We start from the raw sequence: 23,307 nt of genomic DNA on the forward strand, positions 1-23,307 counted from the left end.
GTTACATTTAAAAACCATGCATATTCAGTGAAAGCAACAGTTCTCCATATCTTCATAAAGTTTTTTTTCTAAATTTGAGATGTGAAGCTCTCATGTTTGAAGCATAAGAAATCAAATAATGGTAGCTCACATGGTACAAATCTTGTTTTTAAGTAAAATCAGTCTTCCCTTCTAGGGAGAGGGTGTGCATGCAAGTGCTGGTTGAGGCTAGGGATGTAAGCAACTACTCATGCTCTCTCCCCACCTGTATCAGAGGCAGAAAGGTGGGAGGGAGCAGGAGCTGGTGCTGGGGGAAGTCGGCTTAAGCTGGTTCCCCCCCCCCAGCATTCTCTCCAGGGTGGGGGCAAGAGAGGCAGAGCTGCAGCAATCCAAGTCACGCAAACCAGGAAGGCTCAGTCCCAGCTTGTGTTACCCTGTTAGCTGCATCTCTGCACTTTAAATGTAGTAAGAACCCAGCGGCTTTTGCTACATTTAAAATGCTGAGCTACAGTGGCAGTAGCGAGTGCTTCCTCTTATTTACTGAGTAGTTGATGGATATTCCATCAAGTACTTGATTAGCTAATTAACAGTTAATCTACATCCCCCCCCAACTAAGGATATAGATGATCTTAAATCAGTTCACTAAGTCAGAGGTTTTTTTGGTGGGGAGGAGCCAGGAGGAAATGCTGAAGTCTCAAAGGTCTCTGAAATAAGTAAACATGGTTGAAGGATTTGAGGCTTGGCAGTGGTGAAGTGGTTTGCTGAAGTTCAAACAGGTCCCTACTGAGAACACAATTAGAAACCTGCTTCTGACTCTCTTCAGTCCTGTGGTTTATTCACAAGACCGCTGTCCTTAAAGTCACACTGGCCAGTGTTTTCCCCCAAACTGAAGTTGGTTCTGTGTTTATATGGGGTTGTCCAAAATTTTTGTATTTGTTACAGTTAGTTAAGAATTATTTACAATGGTTAAGACTCTGAAACGTATGCCTGGCTTAAATACCCTGCCTGATGCTGTTTGATGATTTTGTATTGGCACTTCCAGTCTTGCAGCTATATAAACCCACAGACATCCTGTTGACTTCTTTCTGAACGGATAGTGGATATCAGATGAAAGACCATATGATGCAAAAATAAATCTAACTACTTGTGTTGCAAACTCCAGTGGACAAAAGATTCGATTACATGCAAATAAGGTTCTTGGTATCCTTACTGAATTTTGAAAGACACCATTGCCATATTTAGACACTTCAGATAGCTCTGGTTTTCTGCAAGCTATATTTCCCCCTTATAAAGCAGTCTTAAAAAAGACTTCAAATTGACAACATCTCTTGTGCAGATAAACCAGGGTGGAACCAGACTGCTGGCACTAAACATTAAAAAGGCCGTAGAGCAGTTTTTAAACTAAGAGATGGGGGAAAGCCGATTGATGCGGAGATGCACGTAATTCAGAGGGAGACTTCTCTTAGAGGAGAATCCATTGATAGAGATTCTCTAAGTGGTAGTCAGAAAGAGAAGAGGGGAGAGGGCAAACCATGGGCCAGAGCAGACAAACAACCGCATACAAAGGAATCCAATGCATCAGGGAAGGGCAGACAAATAAGCAGTGGCAAACTTTTAAAGTTCTTCTACACAAATGCTAGGAGTCTGACTAATAAGATGGGTGAACTAGAGTACCTTGTATTAAATGAGGAGATTGACATAATAGGCATCACTGAAACCTGGTGGAATGAGGAAAATCTGTGGGACACAATCATACCGGGATATAAAATATATAGAAAGGATAGAGCAGGCCGGGTGGGTGGCGGAGTGGTACTGTATGTGAAAGATAATGTAGAATCAAATGAAATAAAAATATTAAGTGAATCAACATGTTCAATAGAATCGCTATGGATAGTAATTCCATGCTCCAATAATAAGAAATTAGCAGTAGGGATATATTACCGACCACCTGACCAGGACAGCGATACTGACATTGAAATGATAAGGGAGATTAGAGAGGCTACCAAAATAAAGAACTCTATAATAATGGGGGATTTTAATTACCCCCACATTGACTGGATACATGTCACCTCAGGAAGAGAAGCAGAGATAAAATTTCTCAATGGCTTAAATGACTGCTTCTTGGAGCACTTGGTGCAGGAACCCACAAGGGGAGAGGCAATTCTCGATTTAGTCCTGAGTGGAGTGCAGGATCAGGTCCAGGATATAACCGTTACAGGACCACTTGGGAATAGTGACCATAATAGAATAACATTCAACATTCCTGTGGTGGGAAGAACACCAGCAGTCCAGCACCCTGGCATTTAATTTCAAAAAGGGGAATTACACAAATATGAGGAGGTTAGTTAAACAGAAATTAAAAGGCACAGTGACTAGAGCCAAATCCCTGAAAGCTGCATGGAAACTTTTTAAAGACACCATAATAGAGGCCCAACTTAAATGTATGCCCCAAATTAAAAAACATAGCAAGAGACCTAAAAAAGAATCACCGTGGCTTAACCACCATGTAAAAGAAGTAGTGAGGGACAAAAAGGTATCTTTTAAGAAGTGGAAGTCCAATCCTAGTGAGATAGATAGGAACATAAACACTCAAATCAAGTGTAAAACTGTAATAAGAAAAGCAAAAAAAGATTTTGAGGGACAGCTAGCCAAAAACTCAAAAAGAAATAACAAAATGTTTAAGTACATTAGAAGCAGGAAGCCTGCTAAAAAACCTGTGGGTCCCCTAGATGATCGAGCTATAAAAGGAGCAATCAAGGACGATAAAGCCATTGCGGAGAAACTAAAAGATTTCTTTGCTTCAGTCTTCACGGCTGAGGACGTTGGGGAGATTCCTGAATCTGCACCGTCCTTTGTGGGTGATGAATCTGAGGAACTGTCCCAGATTGAAGTGTCATTAGAGGAGGTTTTGGAACAAATAAAAAAACTTAATGTTAACAAATCTCCGGGACCGGATGGCATTCATCCAAGGGTTCTAAAAACTTAAATGGGAAATTGCTGAGCTATTATCTGTGGTTTGTAACCTAGCCTTTAAATCGGCTTCCGTACCTAATGACTGGAAGGCAGCCAACGTGACACCAATATTTAAAAAGGGCTCTAGAGGTGATCCTGGCAATTACAGACCGGTAAGTCTAACTCCAGTACCGGGCAAATTAGTCGAAACAATAGTAAAGAATAAAATTGTGAAGCATGTAGAAGAACATAATTTGTTGGACAAAAGTCAACATGGTTTCTGTAAAGGGAAATCCTGTCTTACTAATCTATTAGAGTTCTTTGAAGGGGTTAAACATGCGGACAAGGGGGATCCAGTAGATATAGTCTACTTGGATTTTCAGAAAGCCTTTGACAAGGTCCCTCACCAAAGGCTATTGTGTAAATTACATGGCCATGGGATAAGAGGGAAGGTCCTTTCTTGGATTGAGAACTGGTTAAAAGACAGGAAACAAAGGGTAGGAATAAATGGTAAATTTTCAGATTGGAGAGGGGTAACTAGTGGTGTCCCCCAAGGGTCAGTCCTGGGACCAATCCTTTTCAACTTATTCATAAATGATCTGGAGAAAAGGGTAAGCAGTGAGGTGGTAAAGTTTGCAGTTGATACAAAACTGTTTAGGAAAGTCAAGACAGACGCAGACTGTGAGGGACTCCAAGAAGATCTCACCAAACTGAGTGATTGGGCAACAAAATGGCAAATGAAATTTAATGTGGATAAGTGTAAAGTAATGCACATCGGGAAAAATAACCTCAACTATACGTACAGTATGATGGGGGCTAATTTGGCTACGACAGATCAGGAAAGAGTTCTTGGAGGTATAGTGAACAGTTCTTGGAAAACTTCCACACAGTGTGCAGCAGCGGTCAAAAAGGCAAATAGGATGCTAGGAATTATTAAGAAAGGGATAGAAAATAAGACACAGAATATATTACTGCCCCTGTATAAAACTATGGTACGCCCACATCTTGAATACTGTGTACAGATGTGGTCTCCTCACCTCAAAGATATTTTGGCCTTGGAAAGGGTTCAGAAAAGGGCAACTAAAATGATTAGGGGTTTGGAACGGGTCCCATATGAGGATAGGTTAAAGCGACTGGGACTTTTCAGTTTAGAAAAGAGGAGACTGAGGGGGGGGTTTTGATAGAGGTCTATAAAATCGTGAGTGGTGTGGAGAGGGCCGATAAAGAAAATTTATTTATTAGTTCCCTAAATAGAAGAACTAGAAGACATCAAATGAAATTAATGGGTAGCAGGTTTAAAACTAGTAAAAGTTCTTCTTCACACAGCGTGTAATCAAGCTATGGAACTCCTTGCCAGAGGAGGCTGTGAAGGCTAGGACTATAACAGAGTTTAAAGAGAAGCTAGATAACTTCATGGAGGTTAGGTCCATAAAAGGCTATTAGCCAGGGCATAAAATGGTGTCCTTGGCCTCTGTCTGACAGAGGCTGGAGAGGGATGGCAGGAGACAAATTGCTTGATCATTGTCTTCGGTCCACCCTCTCTGGGGCACCTGGTAGACAGGATACTGGGCTAGATGGACCTTTGGTCTGACCCAGTACGGCCGTTCTTATGTTATGTTCTTAAATGTGGTAGCTATTTAAATACTCTGGTATGGCAGCCATAGCCAGCTAAAGAGTTGGCAGACTTCTTCCTGCAACAGTGATCCAGTGACATGTCCAAGTCTATGAATTAAACTAGTTATGTCTTACTCCAAGGTATACAAAATGTGCAAAATTGCTGTCAAACTTATCAACACTTAAAGTATAATCAGTTAATTGAGTTTGTATAACTTACTCTGTTTCAGAGGATTATTTTAGTAGAATTTAGATGAGTCTCACCTTTTAAACTCACTGTATTTGCTAGGGATGTCCATGTTCAACCTGTGGCAGCTGGAGCAGCCCCCTGTCTTATGGTGGGCCCCGACTACTCTGGCCTCCAGAGCAGCCTCTGTCCATGGCAGACCCCCTTCCCCCCCGCCCGTGGAAGACACTGCTCAGAGAGAATAGCAGCTTCAACCTCCTTATCTTCCCTTTAATCGGTTAACTGGTGAAACAGGATTTTACATCTCTAGTATTTACCTTTAAAATAAATGGCTTAACTTTGTTTTAAAAAGTGATCAACAAGCAGTATCACAAGTGGGAAACTATAGATCTGATGCAAAACCAAACTGATTGCTGCACTAATCAGACTGTTACAGAACTGACACTTCTCTGTTAAACTCATGCCTTTTTTAAATTGCTTAGGTTTAGAACTCTTACAATGCAGTGTAAAAATGCCATACATTGTGTGGGTTTGAAGGGAGAGTATGGGTGAGATGCTACCACTTGCATATTGGAAGAAGGGAAACTTGTTACCTGGCTGGAATCTAGTCTGTGAAGCTAACAAAGTTAATGCTGCCATCTAGTTAAGAAAACTGAAATGTTTTTTGTTCTTTAGGGACCTTCTAGAATGCCTTGTAAGTTCTGCTGCATCAGGAAGTAAAGAGTTTTACCAGTCACCTACCCTGCTAAACTAATTGCTAATGTATCCTTCTTCATTTCCCTAGATTGGACACAGCAGCTAACTAATTGGACACAGTGTGCTGTATCTGAGAACATGTCCTCCATATTGCCATTCACACCACCAGTAGTGAAGAGACTGCTGGGGTGGAAGAAGTCAGCTGGTGGTTCTGGAGGGGCTGGTGGTGGTGAGCAGAATGGCCAAGAGGAAAAATGGTGTGAGAAGGCCGTGAAAAGCTTAGTCAAGAAACTCAAGAAAACAGGACAACTAGATGAGCTTGAGAAAGCAATCACCACTCAGAACTGCAATACAAAATGTGTTACAATACCAAGGTAAGTGCTGTCTGGTTTGAAATTATTTCAAATGGTTTAACAAATGACTGATCAAACACCTATTTTAAGTCGTACCTATAGGAAGTATTAACTGTTTAAATAACATGCTTCAAAATATTTAACTTTGAAATCTAGTGGCTTAACTTGGTCTCTCAGTACTTATTTTAAAACTTAGTTGAACAATGTTCTTCATAAAGTCTCTAGATCTTCAATAGGACAAATATTTTAAAACATGCCAATTACAATTACTGTCTTGATTCCCATTTTTGCAGAATGGTACAGTGAACTGTTGGTAGCATTTTCTTTCTGATTCAGTTAACAGCCCTGGAGGGCTCTACAGAACCTGTACTTCCAGTGTAAAATCGTATGTTTTTCCTTGGTCAACACTTCAGTCAGCTACTTACTTATGTGTAAAGGTCATCTTTAAATATATGGTAAACTCATATCAGCCTGCAGCCCTCCATCCTTCCTTGGATGGGAAATCTTATGTCCTGAAGCATTTTGCTATGAGAATAACTTACTGTATACTTTATTCTTTGTTAGCTGTTAAGGAAAGCAGTTATTAACTTGACATACATATCTGTGCTTTATATTGCTGTATAGGTGAAATGACTTGCATTTCCTCCCTTTTGAGTTTCTCAGCTTTGCTTACAGCAGTTGCTGCATGAAAGGATCACATTTTGTTGTAGATATTACTCTGGCCTACTATAGATCTATATTATGCATAATACCACTGAGGCATGTGCATTGTTTTCATTAAACTCTTTATTGAAACTTAAATATGGGAACGTTCACAGATATCTTGTTTTTCTTGCTCTGAAAAACTTACTACAGATTATTATGAAATGGGAAGTCTGTAGGCACATAAGCTATTTTAAGACCAAGCTGCTAAAGCAAGTGTGTTGCTCCTGTTTAAGTGTTGAATTCTGTTCAATTAGGGTTCATGCAGTAGATATAAACTTAAAATTGTGTAACACCATAATGCACAGCAGAACTCTGCCTGTTAATACAAGGCTTTCAAATTTCAAGCATAGATTATAGCTATTAATATAGAATACCTTTTATATCCCTTGTTGCATATGGCAAACCTTTTGGGAAAGATACTCCCCTTTTTTTAGTACTACTGTTACTTTTCTTCCCTGCATCAGCTCACTTCTGTGGACTTGATTTCCACCCCCTTCATCATGCACTCTAGTCGAAATGAAATTAAATATGTATTGTAGTCACAAAGTGGTGTTTTTTGGCTTTAATAGATGTGGATAGAATTCACACCAGGGTTCTTGTAGGATGTCTGTTTGCAAACTGGGGATTTGCTAATACTTGGGGAAACTTCCTCTTGAACTAGCTTGCATTTTCTAGCAGTGGCTTTATGTACTTTTGTGCAAGATGACAATTATAAATAGCATATCAACTTTATCACTGCATTGCTTAGGTTGTGTTTATTCCCCATTCTCTTGTCTTCCCCAACAGGGTGCATAGGGTAGTAACTGAAATTAATTTGTTCAGCCGTGCAAGTCTGCTGATATCCACTTTGTATTCATGGTATCAGCATGCATAGATGTGGCTGCAGATATCCGCAGCTCATTCTTGTAGATACCAATTTTGTATCTGCATAGGGTTCTATTAATCAGTGCTTATTGAAATTCCATAGTAACACTGTGTAAAATATATAGGCAGGGGCCAGCAACCTTTCTGAAGTGGCGTGCCAAGATTTAACCCTCCTGCCCTGGGCCATGCTGCCCTCCCAGGAGGGCAAGGAGACGGGTGGGGGGGAGAGGGGAGCTGTCCACGGCATGTCCCATGGACCACCTGGGTCAATGCAAACCTTTCCACAGTTTGCCAGTTGCTAATGGAAACTCACTGTTAATTACATAATTATGCCCATACTATTTTGCTAGTGCTGCAGCTGGGGAGAACAGTTTAATTTAAATTATTAAATAGATTAACATTAAATTATTAAATGTAATTATTTAATAAATATTTGTAAAGAGAGCTAGCTAGATTCATGGAGGTTAGGTCCATCAATGGCTATCAGCCAGGAGGGTAGGAATCAGGTCCCTAGCTTCTGTTTGTCTGGAAATGGGTGATAGGGGAGGGATCATATGAGGATTACCTGTTGTGTTCCCTCCCTCCGGGGCATCTGGTATTGGCCACTGTAGGCAGACAGGATACTGGGCTGGATGGACTGTTGGTCTGCTCCAGTATGGCCATTCTTAAGTTCTTCTTAAACTAACATGAGAAAATTAAAATACTTATCAAAATTCATTTTAAATAAAGTAAAATTATGTCAAACACACAAGGTTTCACTGTTTTCTTTATGGTGGAGTGGGGAACCTCTTTTGGGTCAGGGGTCACTGACCTACAGAAAATCAGTTGAAGACCACACAAGTGAGAAGCAGAAAAAACTCCCCCAACCCTCACTGATGAGACCCTCAACTGAAACACCTCACGGGTCTGGCACTCCAGTCCTCCCTGGCCCTTTCCTTCCCTCACCCTGTGGGGGCTGAAGTTCAGGGCTTTCCAATAGGCCAGATTCACTTTTTTGGGGTTCCAGAGTTAATGGATTTTGTGAGCCCACCTCAGAGCCTAAGGGGAAACAAATGAGGGAGTTTGATGTGCAGAACAGGTTGGGAATGCTTGACGGGGTGAGGAGGGCAGGGTCTGGAAGGGAGTTTGGCAGTAGGAGAGGATGTGGGGTGGGGGTATGAGAGGGAGTTTGGTGGGAAGGAGTCGGGGAGAGTAGTGAGAGGGTGAGTGCTGCCAAATAGCTAGTGGAGAGGAGGCAAAGGTGTGGGGAGTAAAAGGAAAGTGTATCTTCTGCAAAGTAAAACTTTAACCCCCTCACATCTGCCCTCTGCTCTATCCTCGCTCCTCTCAGCCCCATTATTTTCCCCAGCCTGATCCTCTGCATTGCCCCATGCCCCTCAGTGCAGCCTCTTTCCCCTCCCATCCTGCCCCCATATCCCTGTGGGGAAGGGGAAAGTCTCTTCCTTGCCTGGACCAACCCTTTGCCTGCATGCTGTGACTCCAGGGCTGGAGCAGGAAGAGACCAGGTGCAGATGGGTGCTGGGGAAGGGGCTCCCTGACGCAGCACACATCCTGTGGGGAGCAGCCCTGTGTACCATTGTGTATTGGCTGCCCAGCCCTGTGCCCTCCCTGTAGCCAGGAAGAGGAGGAGTTAATCCCTATAGCTCCTGGGAGCTGCACTTCTCTCCTCTTCCCCCCCCCCCAAACCCCTCCAAGCAGGAAGCCAGCTCTAGCCTGCAGCTGCATGGCTGCGGCTGAAGCTGCAGCACAAGTTCCTGGCTGCAGGGGAGAGGGGTGGGGCTGAGCTTCTGCCCTTTGTGCCATGGGAAATAGGCTCGCGTGCCAGGGGTTGCTTACCCCTGTATACAGGTATAGCAAAATACACTCTGCTGGTAGGGAGTAGCATTATACTATATTTGACCATTATTGGGTGTTCTGTTTTTGTAGCCTCTCTAATCTCTGGGAACACTTGAGACACCTTCAGGGTCAGGTGATCACTAGAATATTCCTACTGCTATACTAGTGTGTGCATGTGACTTCTAAATAGAGATTTTGGCACAGTTTGATTCATTTAAGATTAACTGAAAAAAAATGTGGGATTTCAGTACAGGCAGTCCCCGGGTTACGTACAAGATAGGGACAGTAGGTTTGTTCTTAAGTTGAATTTGTATGTAAGTCGGAACTGGTACATATTATAGGGGAAACTCTCTAGCCAAACATTTCTCCAGAGCTCAGTTTTATTCTCCCACACCTTACTTCCCTCAGTCCTTTATTCTCAAGCTGAGGTGTCTGCTGAGAAAAGCCGCTCCGCGTCTCCCTGGTCTGCTGGGGGGAAGCAGCTAGCGCGGGGTTGCCTCACCCCGTTTGTAAGTAGGGATCCGATGTAAGTCGGATCCATGTAACCCCGGGGACTGCCTGTATTCCCTTATTGACCATGTAAATATCACCTTAGGTCAGGATGCAGTAAAGACCATTAATGACTTGGCACAGCTAGTCCTGGAACCCAGAAGAGGACTAAACTGAGAATTGCTCTCCTAAGTGGAGCCTGGGGTCTGGGTCAAGAGATGAAGATAGTTGTTATTACTGAATTGTGCAGCTATATTGTAATTACAGGCAGTCCCCGGGTTACGTACAAGATAGGGACTGTGGGTTTGTTCTTAAGTTGAATTTGTATGCAAGTCGGAACTGGCTTCCAGATTCAGCCACTGCTGAAACTGACCAGCGGCTGACTACAGGAAGCCCGAGGCAGAGTTGCTGTGCCCCGGGCTTCCTGGAATCAGCCGCCGATCTGTTTCAACAGCAGCTGAATCTGGACGCCTAGGACAGAGCAGTTGGGGTGCTGCCGGGTAGGTCCCCGCAGGGGTGGCGCTGCGGGGACCAACCGGGCAGCACCCCAGCTGCTCTGCTCCAGGTGTCCCCAAGTCAGCCGCTGCTGAAACTGATGAGCGGCTGGTTCCAGGAAGCCTGGGGCAGAGCAACTCTGCCTCGGGCTTCCTGTAGTCAGCCGCTGGTCAGTTTAAGCAGCGGCTGACTTGGGGACACCTGGAGCAGAGCAGCTGGGGTGCTGCCCGGTTGGTCCAGTAGCGCCGAGAAGCGGCGCTGCAGGACCAACCAGTAGCCCCAGCTGCTCTACCCCAGGCGAGAAAAGTCTGGTCTGCTGGGGGGCGCACTAGCTGCGCCCCCCAGCAGACCAGGGAAACCCGGACGGCGGGACTGTGGAGATGCGCCGCGGTCCCACCCGCATCCTCCCCAGCTTTGCTCCGTGTCTCCCTGGTCTACTGGGGGGTCTCCAGGAAGACGAGGAGCAAAGCTGCGGAGGGGCTCGGGCAGCGGGGCAGCCCAGGCGCGCCTGGGCTGCCTGGCTGCCCGAGCCCCTCCGCGGCTTTGCAAAGCCTCGGGGGAAGCTTTGCTCCGTGTCTTCCTGGTCTGCAGACCAGGGAGATGCGGAGCAGCTTTTCTCGGCCCGGAGTACACGGGCGGCGGGACCACGAGGTCCCGCAGTCCGTGTCCTCCGGGGTGAGAAAAGCCCCGTTCGTAAATGCGGATCCGCGTAAGTCGGGGACTGCCTGTAAACATCCTTGGAGGAGAAGATTTAGCACAAAAAGGGAACTGCCAAAAATGAGGATTTTAGTTGAATAGAAATTAAAGTAAAATGTCTGAACTGCATGAAAATGTCTTAAGAATCATTTAATAGAGATTCAAACTATATAGCTTTTTTTTTTTTTTAAATTTAGAGTAAAAGGTGGCTGGAAGCAAAGACATCCTTTAAAAATTGGACCCCAAATCCTACTGAGGAAAATAGAAAGGAACGTGAACTCTGGCACTTCAAGTGTGAAGGCATAAGTAGGCAGGCAAAAAGTAATTTGAAGAGCAGCTAGCAAGAGACACAACTACCGGCAATTTTTTTTCCTAAGCATATCAGAAGCAAGAAGACTGCTGAACAGTGAGTGGGGCACTACACAATTGAGGTGCTCAAGGAAGACAAGACCTTTATAGAGAAACAGAATGAATTTTTTCCATCAATTTTCACAGCAGAATATGTAGGAAAGATTCTTCCTCCCCAACCCCTGAGCCACTTTTTAGGTGACAAATCTGAGGAGCAGTCCCAGATTGAAGTGTTGACTAGATGAGATTTTGGAACAAATTAAAGTAATAAAGCACTAAGATCAGATGATTTTTTTCACCCAAGAGTTCTGAAGGAATTCAAATATGAAATTGCGGTACTGACAATGCTGGTACGTAACCTATTTAAATCAGCTTAGGTACCAGCTGATTTGAGAATAACTAATCTGATTTATTAAAGTTCAAGATGATCCTGGCAATTAAAAGCCAGTAGGCTTCACTTCATCACCTGGCAGATCAGTGGAAACTGATAAAGCAGAATTATCAGACGCACACATGACCACAATATGTTAGAAGGGTTGGCGTTGCTCTCGTTCCTGGGCGTCATGCTTCACCAATCTTAAAAGGGTGATCCAACGGGTATCGTGGACTTTGGTTTTCAGAAGACCTTGATAAAAGGCTCTTCACCAAAGGTTCTTAACCAAAGTAAGCAGTCATGGGATAAGAGGGGAAGGATTTATCATGGTTTGGAAACAAAGGATAGGAATGTCCATTCTCAGAATGTAGAGAGGTAAATAGCAAGGGTACCCTGAGGATCTGTACTGGGGCCAATGCTGTGAAACATATCGATAAATGATCTGGAAAAGAGGATGAACTTTGAGGTGGGGAAGTTTGCAGATACAAAATTACTTGTTACAAAGGGATCCCAAAACTGGGTGACAAAACAGTGGATGAAATTCAGAGTTGGTATATGCAAAATAGTGAACTATGGCAAATATAAACCCAGCTATAAATGCATAATGGTCTAAATTTGCTGTTACTACTCAAAGAGATCCTGGCGTCATTATGGATGTTTCTATGAAAGCATCTATGAAAGCATCTGGTTAATATGCAGCATCAATCAAAGAAGCTAACAATGTTAGGAACCATTAGGAAAGGGATAGGTAAGACAAATATAAATGTATGGGATGAACACATTTTGAATACTGCATGCAGTTGTGATTGCCCCTTATCAAAAACATATTAAAATTGGAGAATGGTGAAGAGAAGGAAAACCAAAATCATGAGGGGTATAGAAAATCTTCTCCAAGGAAAGATTAAAAATACTGCTAATGGAGCTAATCTTGGAAAAGATAATTAAGGGCAGGTATGATGGGGGAAGTGTCTACAAAATGATTGAATGGTGTGAAGATAGGGAAGTGGTATTTACTTCACATAACTAGGGCTTACTCAACGAAATTAATAGGCAACAGAGTTAAAATAAAGAAATCTTCCCACAACACTGTCAACCTGTGGAACTCATTGACCGGGAATGTTGTGAAAGCTGAAACTATACCTAGTTTCAAAAAAGAATTGAGTTCATGGAAGATCGGTCAGTCTGTGGCTTAGCCAAGATGGTCTGAAATGCAACCTCGTGCTCTGAGAGTCCCTAAACCTCTAACTGCCAGAAGTTGGGACAGGATAACAGGGTATGGATCACCTGATGATTGCCCTTTGTATCTAGCACTGGCTAGTGCTAGAAAAGAGGGAACTGGGTTAGATAGACGGTGTTCTGACCCAGTGTGTCTATTCCGATGTTCTTCAATCTGTTCCCTTATGCAGTTGTCAAGTCAAACTGAAGTGCAATTTCTGTATTGCTGTTCACCTAGCATATTCGGAAAGTCCCAGATCTGTTCTTGACTATACTGCTTCTGTGCTGCTGACTTGCCCTAGCACATCAACTCAGAACATGCAGTGCACTCAGACTGTTATTTGCTTGTCTCTATTTAAAAAAAAAAAAAAAAGACTGATGCCAATAAGTGCTTGATCCCTTCCGATTATCTTAAGAGTCAGAATCTAGAACCCAGACAGCGCTTTTAGTCTTCTCTATTTCTGTGTAGTTTTCTAAAACCTAGCTCTGAGAGATACTTTTGGCCTCTTCATTTCTGGCCCTAGAAAATTGCAGGCTCCTTTTCCTGATGTCTTTGACTATCTTTTAAGCCTCCAAAAAAGGACTACCCCTCAGTTTCATCAGTTAATCTCATGGCAGTTACGCTTTCCATGATAAACTGCATACCTCCATTTTCACTCACCTTGCTGTGGAATTCTTCCAAAACTTCTCTCCAGAGAAACACACCTGCTCCCCTCAAGGAATATGGGCATAGTCATTCAGAGCCTTATGGAAAATCCCTTTGAACTTCTAGCCACCTGTTCCCTTTCTACACATTCCTTGTGACTGTCACATTGGCAAGGTGAAATTTGTACTAATGGCTTGCCCTCTGTTTACTATAGTCTCCAAAGACAAGGTCACTGATACCGCATTCTAAATTCCTGTTAAAGGTGATCTCCTCTTTCCACCTCAACAAGCCTTTATGCCTTCCTACATTTTATTCCGAACCCTACAAAAGCCCATTAGAGGCTAAGCTCCATACTCTTGACATGAGACATTATCCTTGAAAAGAACTAAAATTTCCTGCAAACTTCCAAGACTTTCCTATCCATTACAAACTAATACAAAGGTATGGCTGTTTCAAAGCCATGCTGATACAGGTGAATATCAAACTGCATGAGGTCCTGCCATTGAGCCTAGGATCTCAAAGTCCCTGAGGGCATCTGGGTTCACTGTATGCACGTCCGCAAGGTACCTATGGCGGACATATGCAAAAAAGTTACATGAGCATGTCATCCTACATTTGCCAAACATTATGCAGTTTGTCGCAGATACCACAATATTTGCTTTACTGTCTACTGCTACCAGTGACTCCACTCCAAAGTCCCCCGAGCCATAGATGCACTGTTTGCCAGTCAGCTAGATAACCTTCAGGGACATCACTTACTGCACAAGGTGAGTAACCTTCTCTTCAACAGGTTATTTGAGAGGTGTTTCCCTGTGGGTGCTTCACTACCTGCCCTTTCCCCCTTTGACTTATGGAGCTCTATAGTAGAGAAGGAAATGATGGAGTCAGGAGTTCCACATCCCAAACTGATTTTGGGCAATACGGAGAGACACTTCTAATACCAAAAGTGTCAATTTGGGTACCATGAGTACAAGTTCTCCAAACACCATAGGTAGTAACTGGGGTAGTTGTTCACACCTCCTGTTGTGATCTTGTTAATGTTATTTCAGAAACTAATGTGACCAGCCAAGTCAAAGCAGTCATCAGTCCTGTCCTCTCACTCAGACAGCTGACAGATTCATAACACGATTGTAAAAAATGTTTGAAGACCGCAATTCAGGACATCTAGTGGTTCTCCTTACGACTGGATGAAACTACAAATGCACACCTTCTGCCCAACTTAAGATTTGTTGAGTTGGAAAGTTTTGATGTCGGAGGAGTTCATTGCTGTCCACTAACAGGATGCGTTTCAGGAAGGAAACTGGAGCCTTCCAAAAATGTGTTCTTGCAGTTAGACTAGACCGGTGTTGCCAACTAATAAGCCTTAGTTTTTTAAAACCATAAGACTTTCTTGAGGAATTCAGTGTGTTTGTTTTTTTAAAAACTTATGTTTTTGTGCAAACTTTACCACCTCACTGCTTGCCCCTTTCTCCAGATCGCTTACGAATAAGTTGAACAGGATTGGTCCCAGGACTGACCTTTGGGGGATACCACTAGTTATCCCTCTCCAATCTGAAAATGTACCATGTATTCCTATCCTTTGTTTCCAGTCTTAACCAGTTCTCAATCCAAGAAAGGACCTTCCCTCTTATCCTATGGCCATGTAATTTACACAATAGCCTTTGGTGAGGGACCTTGTCAAAGGCTTTCTGAAAATCCAAGTAGACTATATCTACTGGATCCCCCTTGTCCGCATGTTTAACCCCTTCAAAGAACTCTAATAGATTAGTAAGACAGGATTTCCCTTTACAGAAACCATGTTGACTTTTGTCCAACAAATTATGTTCTTCTACATGCTTCACAATTTTATTCTTTACTATTGTTTCGACTAATTTGCCCGGTACTGAAGTTAGACATACCGGACTGTAATTGCCAGGATCGCCTCTAGAGCCCTTTTTAAATATTGGTGTCACGTTGGCTACCTTCTAGTCATTAGGTACGGCAGCCGATTTAAAGGCTAGGTTACAAACCACAGATAATAGCTCAGCAATTTCCCATTTAAGTTCTTTTAGAACCCTTGGATGAATGCCATCTGGTCCCGGAGATTTGTTAACATTAAGTTTTTCTATTTGTTCCAAAACCTCCTCTAATGACACTTCAATCCAGGACAGTTCTTCAGATTCATCACCCACAAAGGATGGTGCAGATTCAGGAATCTCTCCAACGTCCTCAGCCGTGAAGACTGAAGCAAAGAAATAATTTAGTTTCTCCGCAATGGCTTTATCGTCCTTGATTTGCTCCTTTTATAGCTCGATCATCTAGGGGACCCACAGATCTTTTAGCAGGCTTCCTGCTTCTAATGTACTTAAACATTTTTATTTCTTTTTGAGTTTTTGGCTAGCTGTTCCTCAATCTTTTTTTGCTTTTCTTATTACATGTTTACACTTGATTTGACAGTGTTTATGTTCCTTTCTATTTATCTCACTAGGATTGGACTTCCACTTTTTAAAAGATACCTTTTTGTCCCTCACTGCTTCTTTTACATGGTGGTTAAGCCACGGTGACACTTTTTGAGGTCTCTTGCTATGTTTTTTAATTTGGGGTATACATTTAAGTTGGGCCTCTATTATGGTGTCTTTAAAAAGTTTCCATGCAGCTTTCGGGGATTTGGCTCTAGTCACTGTGCCTTTCAATTTGTTTAACTAACCTCCTCATTTTTGTGTAATTCCCCTTTTTGAAATTGAATGCCAGGGTGCTGGACTGCTGGTGTTCTTCCCACCACAGGAATGTTGAATGTTATTCTATTATGGTCACTATTCCCAAGCGGTCCTGTAACGGTTATATCCTGGACCTGATCCTGCACTCCACTCAGGACTAAATCGAGAATTGCCTCTCCCCTTGTGGGTTCCTGCACTAGCTGCTCCAAGAAGCAGTCATTTAAGCCATTGAGAAATTTTATCTCTGCTTCTGTTCCTGAAGTGACATGTGTCCAGTCAATATGGGGGTAATTAAAATCCCCCATTATTATAGAGTTCTTTATTTTGGTAGCCTCTCTAATCTCCCTCAGCATTTCTATGTTAGTATCGCTGTCCTGGTCAGGTGGTCGGTAATATATCCCTACTGCTAATTTCTTATTATTGGAGCATGGAATTTCTATCCATAGCGATTCTATGGAACATGTTGATTCACTTAATACTTTTATTTCATTTGATTCTACATTATCTTTCACATACAGTGCCACTCCGCCACCCACCCGGCCTGCTCTATCCTTTCTATATATTTTATATCCCGGTATGATTGTGTCCCACAGATTTTCCTCATTCCACCAGGTTTCAGTGATGCCTATCTCCTCATTTAATACGAGGTACTCTAGTTCACCCATCTTATTAGTCAGACTCCTAGCATTTGTGTACAAGCACTTTAAAAATTTGCCACTGCTTATTTGTCTGCCCTTCCCTGATGCATTGGATTCCTTTGTATGCGGTTGTTTGTCAGCTCTGGCCCATGGTTTGCAGCCTCTCCCCTCCTCTCTTTCCGATTACAGCTTAGAGAATCTCTATCAATGGATTCTCCTCTAAGAGAAGTCTCTCTCCGATTTACGTGCATCTCCGCACCAATCGGCTTTCCCCCATCTCTTAGTTTAAAAACTGCTCTACGGCCTTATTAATGTTTAGTGCCAGCAGTCTGGTTCCACCCTGGTTTAGGTGGAGCCCATCCTTCCTGTATAGGCTCCCCCTGTCCCAAAAGTGTCCCCAGTTCCTAATAAATCTAAACCCCTCTTCCCTACACCATCGTCTCATCCACGCATTGAGACTCTGAAGCTTAGCCTGCCTACCTGGCCCTGCGTGTGGAACTGGAAGCATTTCCGAAAATGCCACCATAGAGGTCCTGGATTTCAGTCTCTTTCCTAGCAGCCTGAATTTGGCCTCCAGGACATCTCTCCTACCCTTCCCTACGTCATTGGTACCTACATGTACCATGACCACCCGCTCCTCCCCAGCACTACACATAAGTCTATCTAGATGCCTTGAGAGATCCGCAACCTTCGCACCAGGCAGGCAAGTGACCATATGGTTCTCCCGGTCATCACAAACCCAACTATCTATGTTTCTAACGATCAAATCACCCACTACTAACACCTGCCTCTTCCTAACTGGCATTCCCTCCCCATCAGAGGTATCCTCAGTGCGAGAGGATACCGCAACATCCTCTGGGAGGAGGGTCCCAACTACGGGATGGTTTCCCTCTGCTCCCATTAAATACTCTGTTCCCTTGAGACTTTCATCCTCCTTAAGAGCACTGGGGCTCTCAGACTGGAGGTGGGATAGTACTACAGTGTCCCGGAAAGTCTCATCAACATAGCTCTCTACCTCCCTTAGCTCCTCCAGTTCAGCCACCCTGTCCTCCAAAGCCCGAACTCGGTCTGATGGTCAGGAGCTCCTTGCAACGGGTGCACACATACGCCACCCGCCCACAGGGCAGGTAATCATACATGTTACACTCGACGCAATAAACAGGATAGCCCCCATTCTGCTGCCGGGCTTCTGTCTCCATGTTTGTAATGAATAAGTGTAAGTACAAACTGGGATTCTTTTTAAACTTCTGGAGTATAGATTATTCTAAGAGTTAGGTTTTAAAGAAGGACACAAAGTCACTAGTGCCCTCTCCAAACTCTCTCTAAACTCCCTCCAAACTCTCCTGTTACTGGTTGCGCTCTCCCTGGTCGCTGAGTCACAGGCTTCAAAGTAATGGAGATTGCCTATCTCCTAGAGCTGGAAGGTCATTGAGTCCAGTCCCCTGCCTTCACAGCAGGACCAACTACCATCCCTGACAAATATTTGCCCCAAATGGCCTCCACAAGGATTGAACTCACAACCCTGGGTTTAGCATGCCAATGCTCAAACCACTGAGCTATCCCTCCCCCGAAGCTCCTTGGGGGAAATTGAATGAATTATTACACATTTGTGGGTTGGGGTGGGGGTGTGTGTGATATGGCAGATTCCATTGCTGTAAAATTACATAGGCCACAGGGCTTTGACATGAATAGAGTACTTGACACCTCTCTGGACCTGTTTCTGGCTTTTTTTTCTGGTGTGTGGAAAAAACATTGCGTTGGTTTACAATCAGTTGATGTCTATAGCCCTTCTAGTAGTAAAGAGAACTTCAAATCTTTTCCCTTTAAATTTAAGCATAAGAAAGGGAGCAGGTTGCTCATTCCCCAATGTGATGAAGTGGGGATTGTATTCACTGTTATGTTGCATGTGAGTTCTTCTGTCCTACAATAACCATGTGCATGTGCCTCAGTTTCCTGGGCCACTGCACTAATACCTGTATGGTGAGGATTTTGGGGGTAATTCTTTCACTGAGGGAGGTGACCCTTAGACTAGGGGTCAGCAACCTTTCCAAAGTGGCATGCTAAGAGTTAATGTTCCTGGCCTGGGCAATACTGCTCTCCTGGGAGAGAGTCTCTCCACCATGCATCCTGTAGACCACCTGGGTTAATGCAAACTTTTCTGTGGACTACCAGTTGCTAATGGAAATTCTCTGTTAATTACATAATTACACCTGAGGCATTTTGCTAGTGCTACAGCTGGGGAAAATGGTTTAATTTGAATTATTAAACAGATTAAGTGTTAACTCATGTTTATCATACTTCATTTTAAATAAAGTATTATGTCCAACACACAAGGTTTCAATGTTTTTCTTTATGGCAGGGGTGGGAAACCTTTTTTTTTTGGTTGGGGTGAGGGAGGTAAGTATGTTAAATTTAGATTAATTAGTTAATTGAATAGCTGATGCAATTTGAGTATCATGAGCATCAGTACGTAGTTGTGTACTGCCTGGCTGGTAGACATGCTCACATTGCGTGAGCGTGTCTATCAGCCAGGCAGTACACAACAATGCAGTAGAGAGAAGGGGGGCGGGGCAGGACGGAATGGAATCCGAGGGGCCAGATTTGCCTGTGTGCCCCTCTGGAAGTGTGCACGGGACAGGCAGCACCGTGGGATCTGCATGTACCCGGGTCAGCCCTGCTCTCTACTGGCCAGTTTCCCCCTGCCCGGCCAGCCCTGCTTCATGCCAGCTGGGCTCCCCCAGTAGGCCTTGCTCCCCTCCTGGCCAGTCTCTCCCTCCCCACCCCCCAAAAGTTCTGAGATCCATGTGTCCGATATTTTTTGAAACCCTTCTGGTTACACTAGCCAGAGTGAGATGAGTATGCTGGAGGCCACAGCTATACACAGACACTTGGAATGTGACCAGTGTGTTCAGTGGCTGTTTGAGCAGTCCAGGTTTAGAGTTACAGCAGCAAAGCAGTGAGAGTTACCCCAGGTTACAGGACAGATGACACAACCTCTCTCTGGTTTGGATTGCACCCCGAATGTGACAACATCTACAAGTGTGGAGTGGACCTCAGGTAGGAACACTATGCAATCTTTTATGTGAGGTTTTGCCTTCTATAATTGCCGGGAAGCTTAAATTCTGAACTTGTGTCCATTATAGATCCAGGACCTTGCAAAGTGTGTGTGAGTGGGAGGTGGAGTGGGGAGGCATCGTAGAGCCTAGACTCCTGCATGAGCTCAAATGGTTACACTGCCTTTAAAACAACCCCTTAGCCTTAGTCCTGCAAACCTGAGCTGGTTGGTCATTGCCAGATAAGTGTCTATGTATACATTGCAGTGTTCCTCACAGTAAACTTCCACTTCAGTAGCACCCTTTTCTCAATGGAGACTAGGGACATTAAAATGTGTTTGTAAATGTGTATTTCCTGAAACTTTCAGTGGTAACATGTTTATATGCTGGGGGAGAGAGAGGTGGGAGCCCGTTGCCTAAAAGCACAGGCTCATTGGTTAACTGTGTTCTCAACTACATTGGCACATCCTTAGTTGAAACCTGCCCCATATCATTCCAGAAGCCTAGACCTTGTGACGAAGAGTGCTTCCATTTTGTATAGACAACACTATATGGTTTCACTACATGCTGGAATTTCAGTCTAAGGCAGAAGTCAAAAGACAGAAGAGAAAGCAGACTGCTTACAATCAAAGTGGAGTTTGTAGTCCTTTTATATAGGTACTGTGGATGTAAATGCTTATCTGGTAAGCATAATGCTTACTTGATAGACAACCAGTGAACCAGGCTCAGTGGCAGGAACCTGAACAAGTAGGCTGGGGCAGGGAGGCCCCGAATGGGTTATGGGTAGGGAGCGCTCCAGCCCGGCTAAGCCTACCACACTGTTTCATTTAACCAGTTAACTGATTAACTGCAATTTTAAGTCTTAATAGGTACATAGGATTTTGCTTATTAAAAAACTAAGTTGTACATAGTCCCTCCCCCCTCTCCCCCGTCATCACGTCCATCTATTGCAGAGGTTCCTAGTATTCAGTCAGCTTTCCCTGTGTTATCCTGCAGGAAGGATAGACTTTACTCTAACAGCCTCTGACAAGAAGTCAGAAATTGTAAAGGAAAAGAACAGGAGGCATAATGAGTAGATACCACTAAATGTCAAAGTTCAAAACTGCATCTGGAGGGATGATAGGAGTTGACTTGAAGAAATTCATGGTGTCAGTATCTTCAGTTTGCTCTGCCTTCTGCACTTGTGCTATAGTTTTGTTTTCAAGCTCAGTCTTGGTTGACCCTCAGGAGGGGGCGAGGATGTGTTGTGTCCAAGGTTCACTGTGTGGGAACGCCTAGTGTTAAATTTTGTTTTAAAAAATTTTTTGTTTTGTGTGTGTGTGTGTGTGTGTAATATATATATATATATATATATATATATTAAATTTTTTTTTTAATATATAGCAGCGGGGCACTGCTGGCATTTGATGGCATAGATCAAATTACTGGATGTACAGTCAAATGACCCTTTGATTTTGTGGCTTATGTTTGCTCCAGTGACGAATTCGTCAGTGTAGATATGTGGGCAGAGTTGGCATCTTTTTTGGTTGCAGGGCTGGGTTCCTGGAGGTTTATGTTGTGGCTGTTTGGCATGGTTATCAGAATACATTTCAGGATAGGGGGTTTCTGTAAGCAAGAATAAGCTTTTCTCCCTAAGGCCTCAGAGTGAGGGATCATTTTCCAAGATGGGTTGTAGATCGTGTTTTAATATGTTGGAGGGGTCTCCCCAAATTCAATTCACATGCAAATGGACTCAATTGTGATATGGGCTGGTGGGAACTCTACCTACTTAATAACCACTGAAGGTGCTAACAGCTCCCAGGGTGGTAACCTTCCTGTTTTAGGTATCTATCTATTGACTGATTTTTATCTGCTTAGGTTTAAGTACCTATTCTCCAGATACTTAATGATGCTCTGTCTCCCGCTCCCCTCCCTTTTTCTTTCTCTCCCCTCTCCTATTTATTTTGAGTTTCCATATCCCCAACTCATAACTCTAATCATCTGAAGAAGTGGGTTGTGCCCACGAAATCTCATGATACCATCTACATGTTTTGTTAGTCTATAAAGTGCTACCAGACCATTTGTTGTTTTTTCTGTAACAGGCTAACTCAGCTACCCCCTGAAATTACAGTTTAAAGTTAAAGCTTCATGTGACATCACTGTTGAGGTAATCCTGCCCCCCCCCCCCCCCCCCCCATGTTAGTGTTAAACTATCAGGCTGAAATCTGCCCATTTTAAGATTCTGGTATCTAGGAAGTCATGTGATCTAACCACAGCATCTGCTGCTGAGTAATAGACTTTCCAAGGCCAGAAAAAGCCAGTGTGGTTACCTAGTCCAGTGTACTGTACCCCATTAAGGAGTCTGATTTTCATCTTGCGTATCCCTGAGTTTCACTTCATTTAAACTACTTACTTAAAATCAGACACAAGTACAAAAGTGTCACAGCACACTATACCTGAAATTGCTTGCTTTCTCATTTTCTCATAATTATAGAATTAGAATATAAATATAAATATTGTATTTCAGTTAAGTAAGACTTCACTAGTGCCTTTTAGTTAGCCTATTCTAAAACTAGGAAAATATCTAGCTGAGTTGATAGTACTCCTGGAAGACCTCTGCAAACCAAGAGGAATGTTACTTTGGTTGAGAGCCATTGATTTAGTCTGACCTCCTTTGTAATGCAGATGAGCGATTTCTCAAGCTGGTGTACCAAATGAACGAAAAGACATTTGCAATGAAGTTTAATTGATATGCCAATATATTGTAAATCTGAGTTAGCATTTAGCTGTCTTACCTTGCACTGTTCATATAAAAGAACTTTGTCAGAGGAAGCAAGGGTCTGATATTTCATAGTGAAAGGTTAGGCCAGAGGTGGACAATAACTTTTGACTGGGGCCACTTCAGAAATTTTTTGAAGCGGCCGTGGGTTGCCCTGGAAGGCGCAGGGCCTCAGGCAGAAAGGCCAGGGCCAGGACACTTCCGGGCTTCCCCACCGACAGACACGGATTGGTCAGGGGGTGGGGGAAGCGCACAAAGACTTTGCCACTCTTCTTCTCTCCCCCTCCCTCCCAGCTGGAGGTTACCTATAGGTACCCATGCCTGTGGCAATGGGAGACTTTGCATGCTTCCCGCTTCTGTCCCCAGGTCAGTTGGGGCCTGGGGAGGGAGAGCATGTGAAGTCTCTTGTTCCCTGTCCCCACCCTGCAAGGGAGCGCCATGCTTAGTCAGCTGCCAGCTGAGCAGCAGCTGGTACAGGCAGTCCCCGACTTAAGTGGGTCCGACAACTTACGAACGGGGCTTTTCTCGCCCTGGAGCTTGCGGGCGGCGGGACTGCCCAGAGCGCAGCGGTCCCGCCACCGCGTCCTCTGGGGTGAGAAAAGCTGCTCCGGGTCTTCCTGGTGTGCTGGGGGGGACTCCCCAGCACAGCAGGGAGACCCGAGCAAAGCCGCACAGGCCGCGGGACCCCGCTGCCCATGCGGCTTTGCTCCTTTG

The 23,307-nt window shown here is 43.8% G+C and overlaps 1 protein-coding gene across 2 annotated transcripts in view; it reads left to right on the top strand.

Moving 5' to 3' along the window:
* The window catches only part of SMAD2 (SMAD family member 2), an 89,848-nt gene that overhangs the window by 22,218 nt on the left and 44,323 nt on the right, over positions 1–23,307 (top strand). For both annotated transcript variants that reach the window (XM_075932703.2, XM_075932702.2), the window contains exon 3: positions 5,517–5,802. In XM_075932703.2, the coding sequence (XP_075788818.1) occupies positions 5,517–5,802 (286 nt within the window). The remainder of the gene's footprint in view (positions 1–5,516; positions 5,803–23,307) is intronic.

This window comes from Pelodiscus sinensis, chromosome 6 (assembly GCF_052426305.1).
Source record: "Pelodiscus sinensis isolate ZL-2025 chromosome 6, ASM5242630v1, whole genome shotgun sequence".
NCBI lineage: Eukaryota > Metazoa > Chordata > Testudines > Trionychidae > Pelodiscus > Pelodiscus sinensis.